The sequence below is a fragment of the Nomia melanderi genome, chromosome 5 (assembly GCF_051020985.1).
Source record: "Nomia melanderi isolate GNS246 chromosome 5, iyNomMela1, whole genome shotgun sequence".
In the NCBI taxonomy this organism is placed as follows: Eukaryota; Metazoa; Arthropoda; class Insecta; order Hymenoptera; family Halictidae; genus Nomia; species Nomia melanderi.
In genome coordinates, this window is record NC_135003.1 from 6623102 (window position 1) to 6646887 (window position 23786).

At 36.0% G+C, this 23786-nt stretch overlaps 4 protein-coding genes and 1 long non-coding RNA gene across 12 annotated transcripts in view; 1 reads left to right on the forward strand and 4 right to left on the reverse strand.

The window, feature by feature from the left end:
* Positions 1 to 257: 257 nt before the first annotated feature.
* LOC116430977 (uncharacterized) lies at positions 258 to 1835 on the reverse strand. The gene is made up of 4 exons (XM_031985799.2): positions 1344 to 1835; positions 1070 to 1222; positions 813 to 926; positions 258 to 672 (listed from the first exon to the last, which is right to left on the reverse strand). Exons 1-4 carry the CDS (start codon positions 1500 to 1502, stop codon positions 481 to 483), a joined length of 618 nt encoding a protein of 205 aa, XP_031841659.1. The 5' UTR covers positions 1503 to 1835; the 3' UTR covers positions 258 to 480.
* Positions 1836 to 1964: 129 nt separating this feature from the next.
* On the reverse strand, positions 1965 to 4032 carry LOC116430981 (waprin-Thr1). Of its 3 annotated transcripts, none has more exons than XM_031985806.2 (4): positions 3566 to 4032; positions 3008 to 3073; positions 2203 to 2376; positions 1965 to 2081 (listed from the first exon to the last, which is right to left on the reverse strand). In XM_031985806.2, exons 1-4 carry the CDS (start codon positions 3570 to 3572, stop codon positions 1993 to 1995), a joined length of 336 nt encoding a protein of 111 aa, XP_031841666.1. In that variant the 5' UTR covers positions 3573 to 4032; the 3' UTR covers positions 1965 to 1992. The 3 variants fall into 3 exon arrangements, with proteins under 3 accessions (XP_031841666.1, XP_076224187.1, XP_031841665.1); XM_076368072.1 differs by having other exon boundaries at positions 1965 to 2100; positions 3566 to 4022; XM_031985805.2 differs by having other exon boundaries at positions 1965 to 2084; positions 3566 to 3975.
* A 1090-nt stretch (positions 4033 to 5122) lies between these two features.
* On the reverse strand, positions 5123 to 7312 carry LOC116430980 (WAP four-disulfide core domain protein 2). Of its 3 annotated transcripts, none has more exons than XM_031985803.2 (4): positions 7153 to 7312; positions 6402 to 6519; positions 6034 to 6209; positions 5123 to 5586 (listed from the first exon to the last, which is right to left on the reverse strand). In XM_031985803.2, exons 2-4 carry the CDS (start codon positions 6464 to 6466, stop codon positions 5300 to 5302), a joined length of 528 nt encoding a protein of 175 aa, XP_031841663.1. In that variant the 5' UTR covers positions 6467 to 6519; positions 7153 to 7312; the 3' UTR covers positions 5123 to 5299. The 3 variants fall into 3 exon arrangements, with proteins under 3 accessions (XP_031841663.1, XP_076224185.1, XP_076224186.1); XM_076368070.1 differs by lacking the exon at positions 7153 to 7312 and adding an exon at positions 7085 to 7139; XM_076368071.1 differs by lacking the exon at positions 7153 to 7312 and adding an exon at positions 6656 to 7064.
* A 919-nt stretch (positions 7313 to 8231) lies between these two features.
* Positions 8232 to 12811, forward strand: LOC116430944 (uncharacterized). 2 transcript variants are annotated; one of them, XR_004235828.2, is made up of 5 exons: positions 8232 to 8496; positions 8710 to 8884; positions 9614 to 9947; positions 10109 to 12288; positions 12638 to 12811. It is a non-coding gene; the product is annotated as an uncharacterized LOC116430944 (long non-coding RNA). The 2 variants fall into 2 exon arrangements; XR_012998690.1 differs by having other exon boundaries at positions 9614 to 12288.
* The window catches only part of stumps (DBB domain-containing protein stumps), a 50287-nt gene continuing 36849 nt past the window's right edge, over positions 10349 to 23786 (reverse strand). For all 3 annotated transcript variants that reach the window (XM_076367918.1, XM_076367917.1, XM_076367919.1), the window contains 13 exons: positions 18660 to 18819; positions 17763 to 18150; positions 16756 to 17052; positions 16523 to 16658; positions 15689 to 15879; positions 15187 to 15259; positions 14480 to 14788; positions 13563 to 13982; positions 13195 to 13311; positions 13020 to 13114; positions 12636 to 12855; positions 11547 to 12113; positions 10349 to 10490 (listed from right to left, as the gene is read on the reverse strand). In XM_076367918.1, the coding sequence (XP_076224033.1) occupies positions 10474 to 10490; positions 11547 to 12113; positions 12636 to 12855; positions 13020 to 13114; positions 13195 to 13311; positions 13563 to 13982; positions 14480 to 14788; positions 15187 to 15259; positions 15689 to 15879; positions 16523 to 16658; positions 16756 to 17052; positions 17763 to 18150; positions 18660 to 18819 (2990 nt within the window). In that variant the 3' untranslated portion in view covers positions 10349 to 10473. The remainder of the gene's footprint in view (positions 10491 to 11546; positions 12114 to 12635; positions 12856 to 13019; positions 13115 to 13194; positions 13312 to 13562; positions 13983 to 14479; positions 14789 to 15186; positions 15260 to 15688; positions 15880 to 16522; positions 16659 to 16755; positions 17053 to 17762; positions 18151 to 18659; positions 18820 to 23786) is intronic.

A 23786-nucleotide genomic window follows, 5' to 3' on the forward strand; every position in this document is an offset into this window, starting at 1 on the left:
GCATGTTGTATAGACTCTATTTGCAGAGGAGATATTCAGAAAATTGATACTGAAAAACATACGAATTTAAGAAAATAATTCGCAATTAGACATTCGATAATTGAGGCTCAAGAGGGAAATGTCCTTCTGGAAGCGGTCACATCCAAGTTGTCTGATCATGCAATAGATGTTCTCTCTAAAGCTGTGAAAGTGTTTTATAAAGGATGTTGGAAGGCCCTCAATGCATCCACAGTAAAGAAAAATAATATAGCCGCACAGAGAGAAAATAAATCATTGTATGCTCCTAGCCTACATTGGATACATTGTTTTAATTACTACAATGGAACACAACAATTACTGACAACGTAAATCGTAATGCTCTTTGATTTCTTGGTTTTATATGACGTTCCATGCGGTGTTGAAAAATTCTTATGTCTGACCACCAATAGATGGAAAGTTATGAATTGTGATAAAAAATTGCTTTGAGTATATTCTTTCTCATCAAGATGTTAGCTTTGCTCCTAACGGCTGCGGTCTTGAATTGCGTTCAATCCTCTTCTGTTGTTGTTCGAATAGTCTCTGTTCTCGTTCTCGTCTTTTCTGTTCTCTCAGCGTTTTTGTAGGATCCCCAAACTCTTTAGACGTTTCTTCTTCCCAACCAACAGTGTTATCTTCCCATTCTCCAAGCTCATTCTGTACAAATGTTAATTTTTTAATTTTTGTTGCTTCACTATGAATATGAAGTTTCAGTTGTCTCAAAATATGTGGTTAAATATATCCTATAAAACACTTGATACATTTTAAGACACCCTATATTAAATGTACAAACTTACAGATGGTACAGGGTTACTATTTACTGCAAACTTTGAAGAATTCCAAGAAGTGTTTTCTGATATTTTATCCTTCACTAAAATCTTTATTTGTCTGGTGATCTTTGGTGTCATGTCCTTAAAAAACATACAGAATATTTGTTATCTTTGGGTTATTTTTTATTTTATATAAGTACTTGTAACTAAAGATATCAAAAAGATCCAAACGTAAACCTTTTAAGATATCTAAAGACTCATTTAATAGGCCCTTATGTATTTACCTCAAAAAAATTTGCGTGTGGCTCTTCTGTAGATTCTGGTGATTGAGATGCTTGCTGTCTGTATTGTTCGATTTTAGCCTGTATTGTATTCACAGGCTTGTCTGGTACAACAACAACAGGATTTTCCTCCCACTGATCCCACTGCTCTGATTCCTTGAGCAAGCATCTTCAGTGATTACTATTATCGAAGTCAGTGGTACAATATGGTTTACATAATCTTAAAATCCTTGTGAAATACAGCATTCAAAGGATAATGGTAGCATTTGAAACTCACTGTTGTGTTGTTTGTGGTGTTTGGTACCACACCAACTGCTGACAAGGGAATAGAATCGCAAGACGATCTACGTCGACGTCGAAGACAACACATCGCTCGTCTGAATATTCCCAAGAGGAGTACAATAAGAGCTTTCAATCGATTTACTAAAAACTCCATAGCTATTATGGCTTATCGGCATAAACCTAACCTCTTTTTACAAGGTTAATAAAGTATGTTATCTAATACGCAATACCAGAGCAGATGAAATGCCATTTTGTCGGGAAACTTCAAAGACGAAGAGTTTTCATCTTTACATCACGTTGTACTTACGTTTTAAATAAACTAAAACCTAAATAGTCGTTACAATCGTGTTTCTAGCCTAACAACAACGATATTACCGAGAAGAAGTATCGATCTGGCTTATCTTGTCGATTCTCGACTTTCAACAGGTTGTATAATCGTTATAAGGAAAATTCAATTTTTTCGCGGTAAACAGGAAAACATTTCGTGTAAAAAAATTTATTGAATATTTGATAGATGAATAGGAAAATGTAAAAAAAAATAATGCAGATGATAGTGATCATTTTTTACAATATTTTCGATTAATGGTTCGTTGAAATGGATTAAAATTACAACAGATTACATTATGGACTTTTATTGCAATCCTTCACGTACGAATACATTTTTCACGTTTCGTTTTGCGGTCAAATTGGCATTTTTCATACGGTCCACATTTTATGCCGGCGCAGTAAACTCCTTCTGAAACGCGTAATGTCTTAAGTGAATTTTAAACACACGTTTTATCATGAAATTAGTGAAAACAAATTTTATGAAAAAGTGAAAATTTCTCGAAAGAAAAGGGCATTAAATCTATTACCATTCTGCGATCCTTTATATCCATTTCCGGCACTGAAAATGCTTGCATCCGCACATGATTCGGTTCCACATTTATTTGGACAACATTTTTCGTTCATCGAACACTGATAATCCGTAACGCATCTTGGAGTGCATTTTGATATGCTGTTTTTCAGCGGACAGTGGCCACTTTTAGCTATATTAATGTTTTGATCAAATGAGAATGATATTTAACTTTAAAATTGTTTTTATATTAAATATTAAATAGTTGTAATGGCGCTATCTAAAGACAAGATGATGAAGTCTGTATTAGTAAAGTAGCGAACGGTAACATAAGATGTTATCATTTGAGTTTGTGGTTCGTTGCTGGTAGCTTGGACATTTTTATGTAGATGGCGCCACAAAGCTTCCTCAATGAGCTTATCGTTGCGTATAATAAAAATTAAATATTATTTATAGTTGTTACAACCAATAATTAGTAATATAACATATTCATTAAAAAAAATGAAGACACAATTGAACACTGTTAAAATAGACCTTCCATTTTTTTACTTTAATTAATAATCTTTTAATAAAATACGATAAACAAGATGTTAATCATAAGATTAAAATAGTGTCTTTAGGTCCATGCACAACCGGTTTACAAGTGGAGTGAAATTATTGAAACATATTACACATTATAATATTTCAAAGGTTACGGTTGAATTTAATTTCGCTTGTACTGTTTGGAAATCTTCTTTATTAAAGTCAAGGCGAATCTTGTAATTTCGCAGAGACACACGTTTCAGTGGAAATAATTATGTGTTTAAATCGATTGATTAACTTACAGGACAGCTGGGCAATTGTCACAGCGACTAGCAAGCACACCGTTACGGCAAGAATTGTTCCTTTCTCTGTGACAGAAAATGATTCATTAATCACTCAGAAACGACGAGCTCGATTCTTCGAAGCTTGATAGTGAGCAACAGACAGGTAAATGTACCGAGTGTTTCGTACTAAATATCACATACATGTAATACTCGAGACACAAGTATACAATAACAAAGAAATATTTCTTTGACTTTGAAATGACTCTTACAAACATACATTTAAAAATCCTCCCTTTTATTTATTATAATATTATTTCTCTGATACCGAAGCAACTACAAATTCTTGCTCTGAAAAAGAATGGTGTAAAGAAAACTTAATAAATTCTAAATGAAACAAAATTACATGAATGTTTCACAGTACCAATGATAAGTATATAGTATGATCTTAAAAGTAGCAAATAACAAATGAAATGATTAAGTATTTTGCAATTAAAATAATTATTACAATAAATATTTTCTAAATATACAATTTTGGTGAGAGTAGAATAAAGCTTTCCTCGGAAAGCAAACACGTACGGATCATTTTCTAGTTCGTTGCGAGGTCTTCGTCTACTTTGCACCTTGCAGAAAGGCAGGTTTGTCCAGTTGGCAGATGTTTTCACGTCTAATCGGTGCACGATAGGAGTTCAGCTTCTTAAATCTCTGTTCTTTCCTCCCTCCTTGTTTCTCCACGTTTCCACCTCCATTTCGTAGCGAAAGCAAGATCTCTGGGTGAATTACACTGGAAAATCGGGGATTGTTTCCCCGGGTTCCCGGACACTGTTTTGCTTCGTGTACGTTTTAATAACCGTTATCAATTTACTATTTTTGCCGTATGACACAAATACATGTTCCAGGAATAATGTAACCGGGTATTCCAATTGCATGTGTGCATCGAAATTGCATGATTCACGTCGCACTCGGGTTTCAACGTAAGTAGCGCTCAAATGATCTGTGCCGGTTCCTCGTATAACTGTTACGGATCTGCGGCATGTATTATGGCGACATTGAAAACACTGATGCAAATTGCCTTTATGAAATGATAAGAGTGACATTGAGAACACTGCTGGATTGTTCAAATTCGATGTACCAGGTTGAAGGTTTTTTAAATGTGTCTGACAAATTTATGAATATTTATAAAACGGTATGAATAGTTATTAATATTTTTGAATTTTAAAGAACAGTAAATTGTTTTTTGATTTTTTTAATGTTTTCAAAGTGCCATTTTAAAGAAGTATGACAAACAGCATTGAAACAATTTAAACTATTGAATACACACTCAGTTTGAAGCCATCGCTGACTATTTAAACAACATGTTCTGACAGACTGATGCGTACATGTAATTACTGTTATTAATAAAGTGCGCGGTAAGACGGACATTTACATTGGCAATATCAATCTGCGGGATGTAAGAAGTCTCTTCGTTGAAAATAAAAGAATTTTTATTCATCTTGTGAAATATTAGATTCTTTTATGCTGTTTTCTTAATTTAAAATTCGAAGTATATGTAAATCGTTTATATTAAAATGAATCTTAATTTTCTTGTTTCTTTCTCAATGGTGTAACTTCGTCGATTCTGATTTAATTCAAATTTTTATTCAGATTTCAATTTATAATTAATTCTTGTCTTCACCTATATTCGTAAAGATTAAAATTTCTCCACTCTCCAGTCTGTCAACGACCTCTTCCTTTTAATGCATGAACGTGTTACCGTACATATTATCTAATATGCCGTGCAAATGTGGGCCAGTTAGGTTAAAGTCAGGTTAAACCGCAATTTCTTACGTAAAACTACACGTTACTGAATTGACATCTAAAAATTCCGCTGAAGGACACATTTTTAACATCTTTCCTTTTAGATATCATTGTTGACCTTCTGAGATCCACCTTCGATAGATAGTCTTATTCTGTTTCATTAGAGAACTTATCTCATAAACAATAAATATTAACAAATACTATATATTTAAATTATAATCATTCTTGTCAATCATTCTTTCACTCTCAAGAAATTCCAATATCACTAGGCGTTCAACATAATCAATCAAATTATTTTCTAATCAACCGAAAGTGTTGAGGAAAAATGAAGAACGAAGCTGATTTTTAAGATCATTGTTATAAATAATAATTTTTCACAGAGTGATTTATAATGTTTTAAAAAAGTTCATATGTTTTTTTTCAATATGGCACGTGTGAAGAGTATATGGCGTCAAGTTTCACAAAGTCTATAAACTTTTAATTGTTCCTGATCTAGTGTAACTGTGAACGTCCTAATTAATTATTATAGAAGTAATAGGGATACGTATTCGGATTTCTAGGGATCGCGTATGGATCCCTAGGGTTTTCATACGGATTCCTAGGAATGTCGGGCTGTTCATCCGGTAACGGGACAACCGGAAGTTCCACGGATTCGATCACTTCGACGTCCGGTTTCTGGCAGGCCAATGCACCACACCGATTTTTACAGCATTTCAGCGTTCCTCTGCAGTCGCTATCCACGCTGCAAGTTGGCGAACACACCCATCGTCCTTTTGGCACTGCTGGGCAGGATCCTGGTTTCTCTATAATTGAAAAATATTATTTTATAAGAATGAACCAAGAAATCCTATGGTTTCTACTTCAAGATTAAGGTACAAACTTCAATTGTATATTGAATAACTTTTTCTATTAAAAGTACTTGTTTAAATGTCAACCAAGACATAATCAAGTGGAAACTAATTTAAGTAACAGTCATTCTTGTTATTTAACATCTCAATATTTTATACAATGATTTAACAGTTTCTAAAGTTTCCAATCTAAAATATTAATTGCGAAACGTAAGCTACAATTGATTATTTCAATGATCTGTTAATTTTAGTTATAAAATCTTAATCACTTGTTAACGATATAAAAGTATTATTATAAATATCGTAATATTTTTTTGTTATTTTTTAAAATAATAAAAATAGTCTACTGAATAAGTGATCTTTATCGGCGCTAATTAGTGACGTTGAAACATTATATTTTACCTTGTGGATTTGATTGCCGCATTGTCACAGGTTTCGAGCAGACGTATCCTCCGCAATTAGTCGGGCAACATTTGCCGATCCCTAAGCAGTGGGAATCAGAGAAACACGACTGACTGCAGATTTGAACTGGCAGAGCTGGAGGACAGGATCCTGGTTTCTCGGCGAACGGTTCGTATCTGCGAATATTATATTGTTTTAATCAAAATTAACTGTTATAAACATAAGTTAATAAATTATTGTTTCAATCAGATTTAAATCATTTTGATTTTGAGGAATATTAATGTCAATATTATAACATAACGAGGGATATATAATTATTTCTATTATTGTTAATGTTAAGGCATGTTACTGTGGAAAATGTAGTTTACCTGAGTTGACCGTATGTGACGGTCAAAATTAACGTTAATAATAAAGTCACTAGAAGAAATTTCATCCTTTAATTGTCCTTACAACGTCCAAACAAAATGGCGGTTATCTCCGATGAACCTAAAAACAGAAAACTGAATATTTTGAAGCAATTCAATACAATCTTACCCTTTTAACCACTGAAATTTATTTATTACGACAACACTGTTGCTGACACTTTTCTTCAACATGTAAACAATGATAAACTTTATACTACCATTGCAATAATCTCTCGTTTTAAGCACTGTGTAATTATCATTAACTAAACACATTTTTTCAATTCGATAACAATTACTTATACATAAAATCACAAAAAAATCTTCTAAATACTTAAAGGAACTCTCCCCTAAATCTAGTTTTCACAAAGTATAAAATGTGTATAAACAACCACAAAGTTTCCGATGTTTCCGATGTTTCCGATATAACACACATTTTATAAGAACTGTTATGTCAAGATTATTAATACTAGAACAACCGCGCCCGTCAAAGTAACAGACGTCAATTCTCTTATTTGGCAATTATCGAGATTTTAAAAGCATTAAACGTCCGAAATTAATTGGGAAAACAAGTAGTTTCACTTCAATACTATAATCAATATACGATGAAACCGAAGAAAATCTAGTGTTACAATTTTTATAAGGATTACGTATTATTTAAACGCTCGGTTGTCTAGTAAACGATTAGTCGGTAGATGCGAACTGATTACTGGCATACCGGAGAACGATAGACGGTTATCGACAGGTGATCGTGTCCTTCTCACTTTTGCCGAAGGGGAGAGGAATTTCCCTCCTATATAGGATCGATCCCCACTTTGGTGATGAATCGCGCGTGCACGCGGGTCCGTCGTTCGCCGGTCGAGAGATCGCCGGTTCCACCTCGGATGTCGGACCGCAATTAGCCGTCCGAATCCAATTAACGAGAAATCTAAATCGAGCGGAAGGAAGATAGCGGTTTCTTCAAGCCACGAGGAAAGAAATGTAAAAGCAGCTTGCAGTCTAGACGGTTTCCGGGTCGTTTAATTGCGGCCCTTTTATTTTTGTTTTATGGATCGTTTTCCGGCCCTCGCCTCCTTTTTTTGTGATATACATAGCAATACTGCCTGAAAATGTTTAGCTTCTAGACAAACAGTTACGACAATGATAAGTAACATGGAATAATATGCAAATTAACAGTATAAGTATTGGGCAAGTAAAAGTGACTACTTTTAGAATGTTTAGTTTATTAGATTTGCTGTTTTTATACAAATTTTAAATATCTAATTTTTATATAAATTGGAAATAAGTTGTTCTAATTGTTCGGAAGTTTTAGCGTTAAAAAGATTCATAAATTATCATTTGGACTTTTCACTTTTGTCCGTTGGAAAAGAAGATCGATTGATTTAGGATAGAGATAGTATACAATATAAAGTTTTGATGTAAATTCTCTTATTATTAATTTTAAATTACTAATTTATGTATTATATTATATAGAAATTGTGGATTAATATATTTTCATTGAGAGCGCATCGGTGGAGATTTTCAGCTAAAGACAATGTGCTTGTTACGTGACAAGGGTTAACGCTATTTGAATGATCGTTTATTAGGCCGAGGTAGCTTCCAATCGAAAACAATCGTCCTTGTCAGCCGACGAAACTTCGGTATTGTCTTATTAGTCACGAATTGGACATTTTTTTCGTGGACTTGAAAAGTGACTGGTTTTCCCTAGCGGCGTGGCGGACGCTACAGGAGACAGTTCAATGATGGCGATGAATACTCAATCACATGTTTTATTCAGAGGCGCAGTTGCCACTACGCAAACTGTCGTGACATCATACGTCGTTAAGCGTTCCCTCATGTCGTTGTTTGAAAAATATGTTAAATGTGTAATTAATTTGCGCCTGTATCGTCGGACTGTGTTAGAAACAGATTTAATTAGTATCTCTGTTTGTGTGTATATTAGAAATATAACTCCTTTTCTTACGCAATTTAAATAGTTACACTTTTGTTATTGTTGAAACAGTATTTGAGAAATTTCGGATGTGAAGGGTGAAAGTAATTTTTGTAAGATAACATTTATAAGGTAGTATAAACAATGTATTATTTATATTTTTTTATAACAAATGGTATACAAACGAGGTGCAATATAGATGTAAATATGACCTTAGTTAGCTTTATAGGAATTAAATTATTCCTATTTAATTGATTTTTTAAATAATCTCGAATCTCGAAAGATATTGGATTACTGTGTTTGCTTTTACACTAACCGACGCTTTTTCTTCTCATGGTGCTTCAGATCTGCATATTCAGCCGAGTTGGTTGCATAATTCTTCGGAAGCGTTGACTTCCGAGGACGACCGGTTTTTCACGCCAGACTAGACAAAATATTTTCATAAAAAATCTTCGGAAAGTTGATTTAAAAACTCAAATGTCTGACAAGTGTGATGCAATGTAAATATTATTGGAAAAATGTAAGTGTTCTAATTGAAAAATTCAAAATGAAATCACAGGTTGCTAAGGTTTTCGAGCAATGTCAATTGATTTGAAAAAAAAACACACGTCTTGTAATTTCTTCGTTTATTGATACATTAACATAAATAGAAAAGAATGGGCTTCAGCGAATCCGGTAAAAAAATTACAGAAAATAGTTATGGCTTAACATATTACAATTAGAATTAGAATTAGAATTAGAATTACAATTACAATTACAATTACAATTACAATTACAATTACAATTAGATTGTTAAATGCATTCTTGGTACTTGAGACACGTTTGGTGCGACAGCGTTCGCCGAAAACTCGACGCCTGTACAGAGTATTCGATTCGATTCTTATTACATACGATTGTGAGTCGACGCCATTTTTCTTTACAGTCTTCAGACGTCGTATACGTTCCATTGAACATTCACAGCTTAACATTTAAATGAAAACGATAATAGTTATTGTGATTAGAGTAAAGAATAGACGAGACAGAGATAGAAACGTATATATATATACAGATTTTCAATTTTGGCTGCACGCCAAAACGACGAAACTTTGATTTGGTGCTCGCTAGCATTGTATTGCAAGTTGGATCGAGATCCGAATTAACTAATTAATTAATAGATTAATATACAACTTAGTGGTTAATTTGGGGCATCGAATGTCCTTAATCACCGCTTTTTCCCTTAAGTCTAACGAGTACACGTTTCAATTCCCAGCCGCCATTTTGCGACGATCTCGAGGGTGGTTAGCCTCTAAGGATTCAAAAACCCTTCGAACATATTGGATTAACAAATAAGTGCGAATATTCGATGGAAAATTATCTAAATTATTACATCGTACATTAAGTTAGGTCCTGTTAAGTTCAGATTTACAAATCTTTGGAGGAATTTTCTACAAGTAAAGGAAATAACATTCATTTACAAGATTACAGGCTATATATTGAGTGAAACTGAAGATTCTGTGCAACTTTCAAACTTCTGACATCTAAAACGAATACATACAAAGTTTTTCTAATTAATGTAACATTCACAGAAATATTATTTGAACTGCGTAAGTTCGAAGTGATTGGTCTTCGGTATTTTATATTAAACTAGAACGTTTACAAACTAATCTTAACACGAATAAACATATTAACCGTTTGCAAATAATATTTCTCGTAACAGTTATCATTCTAATTAATATCTCGTTCTTTTTCCTATGACGCGTTCCAGGCACTTCGTGGAAACCGTTTCGTGTGAATTATCTAAACGCGTGCCAGAACATTGTTGAACATTAAAATTTCAAAGATTAAATCACGCCTCCTCGAGTGTTCGAACGAGAATGAGGAGAAGATCGCACGAAGAGGAAACAATGTACACAAGAGACTGAAGATTACAGTGCCGAACGATTTACATTTGAATACGCTATTAATACTAACAATTACGAAGAACACTGGCGTCGTACGATCACTTTGATGGAACTATTTAACGGACAGTTCGTGAATGAAGTGAACAATCATCGAAGGCACGTCTCGCGGATGATCTTCTATCGTAGAAGAAGTAAAAGAATGACAATGGCGTCTGTAGTGGCTATATTCTTACTTCTTTGTGGCGCCTGAAACAGAAAATACATTGAACGAATTAATATTCTTCTTTTACTCGATTAATAAAACGATAGAAGTAAATATTGCGAATCAGGAATAGGATTTTGTGATTATGTTATATTTTTGTTATGTCTTATTAACTCTTTGCTCTCGAGAGGTAATGTGAAAGTGAGATGAAATATTGAAATAAAATAGCTTTGTTTCTTAATTTACGTATGTTTGATCATTAATTATTTACAAAGAATGTTGTCAGAACTCAGAATAAAATCGAAAATGTTAAATATTTCTAATGAAAAGCTTTTGAGCGCAAAGAGTTAATTGAGTAAAATATTGTAATGAGAAAATCGGAGAAATTGGGGCAAACACTGCTTAAAGGCAGTAGACGATGATGAAGCTAAGACGAGGAAATTACTAGTACGAAAGAAGCTTGCCTTTTTAAGGCAGCTTGAGAAGGTTTCAAGAAATAATGATGATGAAAGTCCGATTAAGTAACCAGTCCCTGTGAATTCCCCGGGTAAAAGAGAACGATTGAGTGATTAGCTCGAGTGGAATGTCAATTCCCAACCCGGATTTCAATGAACCTTTTGAATCACTCCGAGCTTCTTAAGGACTTAGTTCTTTCAAAGGGTTTCCGAGTATACGCGGAGAACGTTCTCGCAAATACTTGCTTTTTCGTAATCGTTGAAGAAAGAAAACCTTAATTAATATGTGAACAGTCTTGGTCATTAGAAAAATATCAAAAGCGCAACAGTTGGAGATTCTACAAATTTAATACTTTCACAAAAAAAGTAAAGTAAAATACACAAGAAAAAAAGAAATCTCAGATAATAATTAAAGTTTGAATTCCTTTCCGTAAAACACAAACACATCTAAATATTTACATTAAAATTTCTCCAAAGTTTGCTATCAATATACACCAATACCCTATACAACGACAAACCAATAATCGCTATATCAAATAAAATAATTATTAAAAAATAAACTCGTTTTCATAAATTAATTTCCATTTAGCAATTGCTCCAGTCATTTATTAAACAATGAATAAACACAAGCAAACAAAATCTTACCTCTTGGGGGTACAGGTGGAGCAGGCGCCTTCTTGGCAGTGACCTTGAGATCCTGTGAGAGGTCCACGTTCATGTAATCTGGCATTCTGCCGCAGTCCGGGACGTCTACGTCACAAGAACCATTCACCAGGTCTGTTTCCACGTATTCCTCGTTACTCTTGTTCACAGCCACGTCTGCAGCTTGACCTTGACCATCAGCAAGTGTCTTAATATCCTCTGATTTCGGTGTATCAGCCTTAGCCAGGTTCTTTGAGCACTCTGGCGTCTGTGCCAGTTCAGTCGAGTGCCTCTGTTGGCCCTGGACGACTTCCTGGAATGGCGTGACGCGGGCAGGTGTCACGTTCATGTAGTTCGTGGGAATGCACATGCCTGGAGGCGGCGCAGGGGCCGAATTCAAGGGAGCCGGCTCGATGTTCGCGTAACTATTGCTTGGATGCCGCGGCTGTTCCGAGTCTGGAGTGTTCGCAACACCTGGTGATGGGTTCTGGATCATTTCCAGATACTTCGGGTGGTCGCACGGAGAGCTTGGGGTCTTTGGCTCCTTCTGCGAGTGGTCTGGCTTGAACGCTGTTGAACATTTGCGCAGATTTTTGAGAATATATTGTATTTTCTATTGAATTTTTTTAATAGGACTAGAGGTAGATAAATAGATGAACAAATGGATGAATGGACCCTTTGCAACCTGAATCTTTGTGAATTCTGATGAAGCATTTTTGGGAGACAAAGGATTTACATTTTATAGGTACACTGTTGCTAATATTGGTTCAATATTACTGTTGTTTTTAATTTTTTAATAATTTGTACTGTTCCGAGTGTTAACGCGTTTGTGACTGCATATCATTTTACAAATTCTGTAGGTAAATATCGTAAAGTCTGCTATTCAAATGTGTATGGCTATGACGAAAATATATGATAGAATTATGCTATTAGTTCTTGGTTATGGATTTTGAAATGACGTAGAATTATGTGGTTAGCGTTACCGGTACTCATCTGAAGTATTTGAAGTGACATACGATTACGTTACTGGTATTCAGTTGAAGAATTTAAAATGACGTCGGACTAACGTCACCGGAATGTGTTAATACTTACAGTGCACGGGTAAACCCGAGGGAGGAAAAGCGATGTAATACTCGTTGTCCTCCGCCTTCGATGGTAGCTGAGAAGGTCTGAGGTCAAGGTCGTTGCCGGTTGAGGAACGAGGCGACGGGGAGTACCTGAGCGCAGGTGAGTACCTTCCAGCGAAAGGTTTCGGGGCGGGCGGTATTTCGTAGGACATCACGCCTGGCTTATCTTCCCTCGCGTTCTGTAGCTACAAAAGAAACAGAATTTTATTACCATTTAAAATTTTCTAAAATTACCTTCTTATTTTCAGATATTTACATTTTATTTTCCTTATTTTAAATTTTATTTAAGTTTTGTTATTTAATTTTAAATTAAAATTTTAAAAAATAAACTTGTGCTTTCGATACGTACTCTTCTGTCTTCGGTGTCAGAATGCGTTCCACTGTCGCCTAGGCTAGTTCCACTGCATCCACTGGCGGTGCTCATTCTGCCAGATGAAGACGAGCCTTAAAGGACAGAAATACGAACTTTAAACACCGTTTCAAACATTTTAAATCAACTTCTCAACATTTCGAACGTTTCATACTTGACACGCTACGAAGACTCAGACTGCTAACTGGTCTGCGATCCGCCAGTCCTCCATTAATAGTCTCCGCTTTGCTGGCTGTGGAATCGTCGCTTCCGCTCGCAGAGTCTTTCGAGTCTGCAATAATAGAATACTCCAACTTACATAGCTGTCAATTATTGATTTTTAAAAGACTAACTTTTAAAAAACTTTTTAAAAACTTTTATTTAAAGTTCCTGTAGCCAAAGTGTCTAAAACAGATTCTAAAATCGACCCTCTTCTAAACATCACTTTTCATTCATTTCTCAGTTATACCAACGTTTCAAAATCATTTATCCTTATATTTAACTATCTCCTTTATCGCGACATTCTTTTCTTACAATATTTACCTTTCTTTCCTTTAGAGAAGAATTTCCTGATCCTGTCAAAAGGAGTCGGCGCCTTCATTTCCTCCTTCATCCTCTTCTGTATCCTCTCGTACTCTTCCCTCATCGCGGTCAACTGTCTCTGCTTATCCTTGAAGCTTTGTTGTACGTCATTCCGGTTCCTCCAGTTCTCAACGAGCCTCTCGACCTCAGTTATCGTGAACACGTTGTTCTTGAAGTCGTTTATGATCTCGAGGAGCTCGTCCTGTGGCCCGGATGGCTCTCTCGACTTGGTGCTCGAGCTAGACGTGGTCCTGCCGTAGGAACAGGAAGACTGGCTATTCTCCTCGCGAGGACTCGGGTGACAGTCGTGACGGTTCTGCGTGGGCGTCGCTGTCCTGGACGGTTGTTGACTGGTCACGTTGGACGTAGGCGTTTTGGGTCCTTAAAAAATCGAAGTTTCGTTTAAGAACTAATTTTTTTTTTATTATATTACGGTGTTTTAATATTAGAATTAGCGAATAGGTCAAAATGACTCATTCCAGAATTCTTCTTTTAGAATTATCAGAAACATAACAAATGTTTCTCTGAGAAATTACTAAAGAAATTGACTTAAGAATAGGCAAACTGAATTGTCACTCGGAATCTGTATAAAGTCTTCTAGATAACTAGAATAGAATAGTTTCTATAGACGAGTCCGTATCGAAAAATTTAGTAAAGTCACCGTGACTACTCGCTATTTGTAGTGTTAAAATGATTGCTGATATCATTGATACGAAAGTTGCCATAGAAAATAGTTAAGTCTAAGATTAGGTGAACATTAAAACAACCTTCATCCTGGTAATGATGTAAAGCATTGATCTCGAGATGTTTCAAGTATCATTGAAAATAATAGTATAAAGAAGTATAATGCAAAATATATTTATTGGTAAATGACCTACCAGCTGGATGCATTTTCATGTAGCCTTGAAGAGGCAGCTCAAGGCCGTTCGGCGTGGTCGCTGGAGCGGTCGGTGTCGATGGACTGGCGACGACCGGCGTCGGTGCCGGTACGATCGAGTAATTTGCTTCAATAGGGTTGCTGGTGGTCAGGCTAGGGGTGACTGATAATTGGCCTGGTAAGATTAGAGATGTTATCGGTCTTGCTGCTGGTGGAACTGAATAAGCTTCACTCAGTGGTCGTGGACGACAGTAATCTTCCTTATCGTTGCTGGCTTCGTTGCTCGTGTTAGTCGATGATTGGTCTGTGCCTATAATTATTATTATCATTTATAATCCCGACCGTAGTATATTGAAATTTGTCTATAAAAATTAGCATTTATATCTGCTTGTTTATCCTGCCATTCTAAATACGAATACTTTAACACTAGAATTACCGAAGACATAAACTGAATTTTTTAAATTTTTCTTACAGAAACATGCATTTATTAAGATTTCAATTTACTCATACTTCACTTCAGGCATTACTGAATCAGCTTCTTTAATACTTTCCCAAAGAACTTTTAGTATCTCGTCAGTAATTGTATAAGAAATCAGGAATGAGTCATTTTGATTCATTCGATAGTTCCAGTATTAATTCGAAGTAGATTTAAAGTAATTACACTTTATTCTTTCTATGGACAATAAACTAAAAGAGAAGGATACTCACTTGCCGCTTGGTCCGTCGTCGTCTCGCTAATCACCTTCAGGTAGCTGTACATGTTGGTGAACTCGTTCATTTGCTGCGATTCGACGCAGACCCCGAAACATGCAACACAAAAGCAAAACACCAGTTAGTTCGGTGAATACCGAACTCCTAGCGCGCATCTCTGCACATAGACGTGTGAGAACATCTTTTCAAGGAGTTAGTCAAGTTGCGAAACAAGAAACTCAATTCAATCATCAGCTAAAGCTGCAGGTCCCTTCAACAGAGACTGGGTGGCTCCTTTGAGGTGCAAGATGTGCGGAAAGTTATCACTGAGCGAACACGCGTAAAATTTAATTATTATCATTACGAACTGAACATGGAGTAGAATGCTGTTTTGAGTTGTTTGGCGAATGAAGCGCAAATCGAAGCGACATGGTGGCTATTAGGAGTAGAGAAATATCGCGGAAGTACCGGTTCCATTGGACTAACTGTGACCTTCGCTTTAAAGGCGATGTTTTTGTACCATGTAGCCACGAAGCTGGTGCGCCAGTCTCGCGTGTCCAGCTTGTTCCGCGAGATCGGCCGGTGTTAGCTCCGACACATTCCTCAGGTCGCAGGCTATGTCGCCACCTGGACACTCTAACAGCTGCCAGGCCAGTCTCTCCAACCCAAAGCGGGCGGCGAAGTGCAGCAGCGTTGGATTCTCTTCGGGACCTGGATCAGGCAAAATGTTAGAGTAAATTGGGGACAAATGGTCCACTTTTGTTAAAAGAACTATTGCGTCGTAAATATTGATACTTAGCAGTATAACTACTGAGCACAGTTAAATTATCTTTTTGAAATTACTTTATAGAAACTCCAAGAGTGCATTTATTGAGACTTGAACTGATTTACAATTTAGTTTTCGTATTGTTAAATCAATTTCTTTAATCATTTTTCCGAGAAACAAGTATTATCTTGTTAATAATTGCAACAAGAAGATATCAGGAATGGATCATGTTGACTCATTTGGTAGTTTCAGTGTTAACAAAAAGAAATATATTTACGAAAGTTGATGCCTGTAAGAATAGTTAGATACATCTCTGTACAAGATTCAGTATACTAGTAAAAACTGGTATATGAAGATAATACACTGAAGTATCTAAATCTAGTCACGTTTTTGATGCCCTAACTTTAGGATTTCGATGGTTTTAATAGCCTTTGCTTTACTTGTCTTACCAGCTAATCTCCCTGCGACAGCAATCAACATACAGAAATACAATACCACGAATTAGAACTACCATTCCAAACCAATACACTCTTATGCATCAACAGTCTACTCTCCATCAAATAAAACGACGTCTAAAATAAAACTCACTCGAGTGGACTTTTTGTGTAGACACCACTCCACTGGGCGTGGAGAGAAGATTAAAATGTGGCGGTATGTTGCGTTGAAACGCGTGGACCATCCAGTTGTCCAGTTGTTCGCGGTCACCAGGATTGAAGCCGAATGTCTGTGAGCATAAATAATCGGTAAAAATAATCTTGACTGATCGAATAGTCGGATAATCCTCTTATGTGCAGCTGCCTGCTTATCGAGGCGATCTTTACCTGACACATGAATTCCAGGGGATTGTCGTGCGCCCTGAGTATCTGGTCGAGTTCTCTGAGCCTACTCTCGCACTTCACCTGCCTCACTCCCAAAGGACAACCGTTCTTCGATATCCTTACGCCAACTAACATCGATACCTCTAAGCATCTTTCGGGAATGGAGAACTGCAGGGCGTAAGGATTTCGCCGTTTCACGTGGACGATCTCGATCGCCTCCCCGCAGCGATCCACAATCACCGAGACGTTGTCCTCTGGTCGTAGGGGATCGTTCAGCAGCGCGATTATCCTGTTGTGACCCTGAGAAAGATTTTTTTCTTTTAATTCCATTGTAGCTCGAAAGCTTCTTCATTTTATGATATTTATATTGGAGTTCTTTTTTATACCACTATGATGTGCATATTGAAGAGTCCTCATTTTATTTAATACATCAGTGATCGATCCTGTTGATTTTAACACTAGGTTCACGGAACGCTTCAATTTCACACATACTGAATTTTATGAGCATTACTTAGTAAATGTTTATGTCGAGTTTGATCGATATGTTTACGTGAATATATATTCCATTCGTTCATTCTTAAACCTCTAATTTACAACACCGAAATGAATGACTATCGATTCTTCTGGGAACAATAGAATAAACTGTCCAATAAATGTCCGTAAACCTAGTGTTGATAAATAATTCGTGTTAATAAATAATTTATTAATGAATCGTGTTAACCCCCTGCCCTAAAATATCGTATTAGACTCGTGGTGAAGATTTCAAATAGAATTTAACAAACATCAACAGTATTCAATTTGTTTGAATGCAAATTACATAATATTCCTGTGTTATCAATGGTTATACCTTAGAGCACACGTTGACATACAGTGAGGGTTAGTAATAATATACCGTGTTAATGATAATAAATTGTGTTAATAAATTTTAATAAGGACATTCTCTTCTTCGACAACGTGTCATTCTATTCCCTTAATTTCCATTATTGCCTTCAACATCGCTTTCATCTTACCAGCTTCACTTTTTTCGGATGAACCGAGAAGGCAGTCTTGTCGCTTCTCAGCGCAGGTGGTGGAGTGGTACCAAGGATACCAACTGCGGCTCCCAAAAGTTCGCCGACGAACGTCTCATCCTGGTCCTTCACGAAAAATTTCCTCCACTGGTTGTAAGACACCAGGATTGACTTGTGGGCGTCGCTGATATGACTGTCGTGGACACCTAGCATCATCGCCAGCACCTTATCGCAGACTAGGTGCTTGGCTAGGCTGGTAGCGTGTTCCGGCCGACTTTGCACGCGTTCCAGGAGCACAGGACACACTACCACGATCTGCAGACGCGCTGATCTGATCCTGTCCTCGGTGCCTGGCGGAATCGTTTCTTCGACGGTGACGTGACGTACTCTGGAATCATGACATTAATAATAATTATGGATAATGAACAAATCAGATCGAAATATTGAAGAAGATTCAACGAACAGATATCTGTATTGTATTTGGTTAAAGAGTTTACTTGTATATTTTGGAAGAAGTCTGAGCGAACATTGCATTTTATTCAATTTGAAATTTGGAGAAGTTCTTTAGACTATTGTATGATAGTAATTTATTAAATTAATTTTTCAGTTTTATCAATTCATTATATACCTAAGAATTTTGTATCAGGTTTAATAAAGTTATAAACAGGATGAAGTATAAAATAAACTGAAAAACAATTAAAGATCTCTATTGATTGCTTTTAGTATAAATGAATTAATTGGCGTGCAGAAATAATTAAAATAATTACAATTCATAAATTTAAAAATTATGTCAAGCCACACTCGACGTTGGACCTGCTGCAAGAAAATGTTACGTCGAGTCAGATTCGACGTTGGATCGCAAAAGGTTAAAAGGTTGCAGTATGGAGATATAATTACTTGAATGGCGGCCGACCCTGCTGCCTGCTGATCTGTTCGAAACAGGCTGTGAGGTAGTTCACCCACAAGCTTGAGATCTCGCTGTCCTTGCTGGACACGAAGAGCACGTCGTCCTCAGGATGAGAGTCACTTTTCGACAGCCCGGTTGCTGAACGGGACCCTGAGAAAATGATTGTTTAATTAATACTTTTTATTAATGTTCCAATTCTGCTTCAACGTTTCTTCAATCATTCTGTTCTCAATACTATTTAGTAAGCTAATAAATTTTGCAGATTTTAAGAAAAACTATAAGACGAGAAAATTTCATTTTAATTTCTCAATCTTCAATTTTAATATTTATTGATCTGTCGTTCAATTGTTTATTGCTCATTTTGCTCAATAACACTATCAACACAGTTATCTTAAATTACCACACATTTTAAGTTAATATTTAACACGTCCCGTGCCGCGTGGGGCGTGTACGCCTCACGCTAAACTTTCCGTTCAAGCCATTGGGTATTGTCATTGTAAGATGAAGAATTTATTAAAAATGTATTATGCAGTCAATTATGGGCATCTTAATACTATTGTCGCGGTGTTTATTTGATCGTGGGGCATATACGCCCTACACGGCGTGGTAGTCACTTTTTTTTACTGCGATTTGTTTTAACGTTAAAAAATGTGGTTCCCAATCGGCAAGAAACTGTACTGTAAAAGTTGCAACATTCTGTAATAATTGTGTAGATAAACTACATATATGTTTGCCATGTTTTAACGAAGTTCACCATAGTATCCCTTCCTGATTACATACAAACTTGTCACATAAATATAATATTAAATATATTTTAACTAAAATGTTTTATTTCAAACTAATATAGACATCATAAAAAAATATTATGTGCGAGGTTGCGACTCGCTCGGTAGAGTAATGTTCAGCCAGGTATTTGTTAAACTAATTTCTAAAAAAATTAATTTATTGCTTTGTTGTGTTATGCGTCTTAAACTATACACCCTTTTCTTGACAGTTACGAGTTTTGCATTATTTTAATCATTGTAAGGCATACTCCAGAAACAAAACAATACAATTGTAAAGCGTGGGGCGTATACGCCCCACGCGGCCTGAACGGAATGTCTTCAAAAAACGGTCTGGCACGGGACGTGTTAATATTACTCCAAAATGCTTAATTGGCTTGGAAAATGTAGTTTTCAAAGAATGAGGGTTTTGGCTGCCTCGAATATTTAATTTAAAAAATAATTGGCGGTGCTGGTAATTCGCATCCGGATCAATGGTGGTGCGCATCGATGGCGAACGGATCGATGCCGTTTCTATTTAGTTAACGGAGGGCCAGGAGGTTTTAATTAATGCACCACGCTTAAATTCCGCGAGCTATTATCGTATTACCGGCAAGACACACCTTGCTTTAGTTTCCCCTGTGAGGGGAGAGAAGCGTTCAATTTCATTTAATGCGACACGAGACACGCGACCGTGCCCTCTACCCGCCGGGACTAATAAAATAATGGTCTTTTAATGCGTTTGTTCCTCGTTATTCGAGAATGTGGCATCGCGAAAACCTCGTAACTACGCGGGCGCATTCCTTCCGCGACACAGTTTAAACCATGTAGTCTGCTTTCGAAAACTAGTACCTTTTTACCCTTTTCCTAACACTAGGACAACTGCACCCGTCAAGTCGACGGGTTTCAGTTTTCTTATTTCGCAATTATTGACAGTGTTAAACACTCGAAATGATTTTAAAAATAAACAGTTTCTTTTGAATACTAGACTGAATTTGCAAAGAAATCGAAAACAATCTATTGTTACAATTTTTATGAGAATTACACATTAACCAGATTAAACGCTCGGTTGTTCTAGTGTTAATAGAATATTTAATTCATCCCTTCATAAACCTTTGCTTCGAATGTTCTGATTCATCCATGTTCTGATCAATTATTAAGAAACAACTTTTGCTTCCTTTGTTGTACCAATTATTTATAAAATGTCTCGTTTTTATGTTTTGAAGTACCATTTTTGAAGTATCTAATATATTTCTTTTGTATTCTATTTTATCTTTTTTAATGAATATACGTTTGAATATTATTTTGTTGGCCGAGGAAGATAAATAATTGTCTTCTTAATAAATTGTAATCTAAAACTGTGAAGCTATAAATGCTCGTAGTTTAATAATGGAGAATTTATTCAGAAGACAAAAGAATCAACTGCTATTAAAAAAAATTATCTTTTCTGGTTACATCGAGACGAACGTCGCCAAAAAAAAAATTTGAAACGAACTTTTAGCTGAAACGTCTGGACAAAACACGAGTTTTATTTTAAGTTTATCGTGAGCACAATGGAGGAATTAATAGGATCGCTCGTTTTCCATAACCGTGTGCATTCTTGGACAACGGAGCTTTTGTGTCAGCGATATCGATATCTAGCGACTGGCCGGCTGTGTTCAACGAGGTTCGCGATCCCTCCGACCGAAAATAACCGGAAAGAGTCACATTCTTCCTTTTTCACTTTAATGAACTCCCCTCATTATCGACTTCGCCATTCAAGACGTTCCCAATGTTAAATTATCTTTTGAAAAAAGTTGCTCCTTCAAGCGTTCCATGCATCAGTTTACTTTCGTTGTGATTTATCGTGTGTTCGTGCATTTTCTGTGTGATATTTATTATGTCTGTCATGTCTACGATGTTTAACCCGTTGCCTTACAATAACACTAGACCCGTGATGAAGGTTTGAATGGAAATTTAACAAAGATAGGTATTACTCAATTGTGCTGAATTCAAATTAAACATTACTCTTCTGTTATCAATAATTATACTTTAGAGCGAACATAGACATGGAATATGCCTAGAATTTTTCTCTTTTCTTGATGTATTATTAATGGCAAAGTAATTGTATCGATCATAGTTGAGAAATTAATCATAAGGGAAGGAGTTAATGATGCTTGCAATGCTATAGTATTTTGATGTTTGCAGCATCTACCAATTTATTGCATTCAGCAACTGAGATACACACATTAATCTATGAATATTCACACACCTGTATAATAAAAGAAACTTCTGCCATATAATGTCACTTTCATTATCTCATACCAGTTCGAGTATCGTCTAATGAAGGTACTACCTGTTACGTACCGTTCATTCAAGTTCTTGAATAGTTTTGTAATGATTTCTCTTGATTGGTTTCATACCTTATTACGCAATTATTCAGCAAGAGAAAAACAACCAAACCGCATATATTCATACAAACATAGAAGAACTATATAATTTTATTATGCATTTTCATTGCATCTGCAATAAACAACGTGTTGATCTGACACTTCTGCTGTAAATAATATTTATTGCACAACATTTCGATTTCACGTGGTCTTAAGAATATTTTCTTATTTCTTCTTTCTGTCAATGTAACTCAATGCATTTTCGAACAAATTCGAAACAGATGTATCGAGATCGAAATTATGGAACAGCGGAAAGGTTCACGATCTCCTCGGGGTACGAGGGTCCGAAAATAACCGGGAACGGGGTAAACTTTCATTTTCTCCCTCTGTTTCTGTTCGTCCACAGTTTTCCGTGAAAACCGCGGACAAATAAACGCGTCGTTAAGAATAGAAGAAGACTTGTAGTCGAAGGGTTCGTTTCCGCGTTCGCAACACGTGGTTTCCATTCGAGGATTGTGCCGATGAGTACATTTCCTGTGTCCACTGGAGTTGGAACGGTTCTTTTTTTCATCCAAAAAACGCTACAAAGACGGAGAAATGTTTTATGACCAGCGAAATAGCCAAACTTGAGCGTCCTAAGTTTCTAATTCAAATAAACGTCTCTGTTTCTCGAATTATTCGAGACTCCTACTTGTTTATTGATAGGGCGTTAAGTGTTTATAAATTGTTAACATATTTCCCTTTGCTAAATATAGTAAACAAACGATTTTAACGTATTATTATATTTTAATATTATTTTTATCAAGTCATGAAGAATTTTTGTTGTTTTAAACCTTTTTATAATAATATGAACTTATATGAAGGTACGTTGCGTACTTTCTTTGCTAAAGTACTGTTAATTTGTTTGTTTGTTATTTAAATATACAATTTAATTTTTTAGCGATTGAAATCTGTAATTTAATGATGACAGAGAATTTTCCAGTTGATAAGTATTGCGTTAGAGGGAATAGACACGAAGTGTCGGTCAGAAAACCTCCGTTCTAAGTTTGATTTCCGCAGACGCCATCTTGGCGGCTCCTGCGATCGCTACGTGACGCGCGTGGCTTCCGTTTTCGGCGCATCCGGCCTTATACCAAATTAATAGTCGCGAACGAATCGTGCGGGGCCGTTATCTGTACTCTTCGTAACACGATTCTAGATTGACCGACAGGAAACGCCGAGGAAAACGCTTCTTGCGAAATGGGATATCGCGACGACCATCTGTGACAAATACACTAACCATAAACAGAGAAATTCGTGCAATTTTACCGTAAATTGTTACTCCAAAAAATGTTGCTGTCAACATTTACAAACTCTCAATGAATGTTTCATTTTATATTTGGCCTAATATATTTATAATTTTTCTAGTTCATTTTAAGCGAATCTGTTGCTTCAAAAATATTTTTTTCCGGTGTTAAGCATGAAAAAATCGAAGTCACGTTTCGACTTTAAACTGTACACTCTAACATAATCGAAAAAATGCAATTCCGTGTATTTTATAAAATTTAAGCTAGTGAAATATAATTTTTCGTTACATCTGCATATATTTTTCACATTTGCATCACTCTTATTTCATATATTTTTAACATCCCCTACACGTATCTCATTGTTAACGAATAGGATAATATAAATTCCATTAAAGCTTGTATTCATACCAATCGTTATTCTTCAAAACAATCACAACTACCTGTCTCGTTCTTTTGTTCCTCGTTTCGTACAAAAACTTATTCACATAGCAATGAAACAGAATTAAAATCTCAAGACTAAATAAACGGCCATACTTCAGCGTGCAAGAACTTCATGCGTCTCATCCTTTTTTCATCCTATTCAAACCGAGCTTTTATAAAACAGCTCACGATAATAACTCGTTGGCGAACATAAAGGAGTGAAGAGAGGGTTGGACGGGAAGAGGTCGAAGAAAAGAAGCAGTCTTTCGCGTGAAGGAATA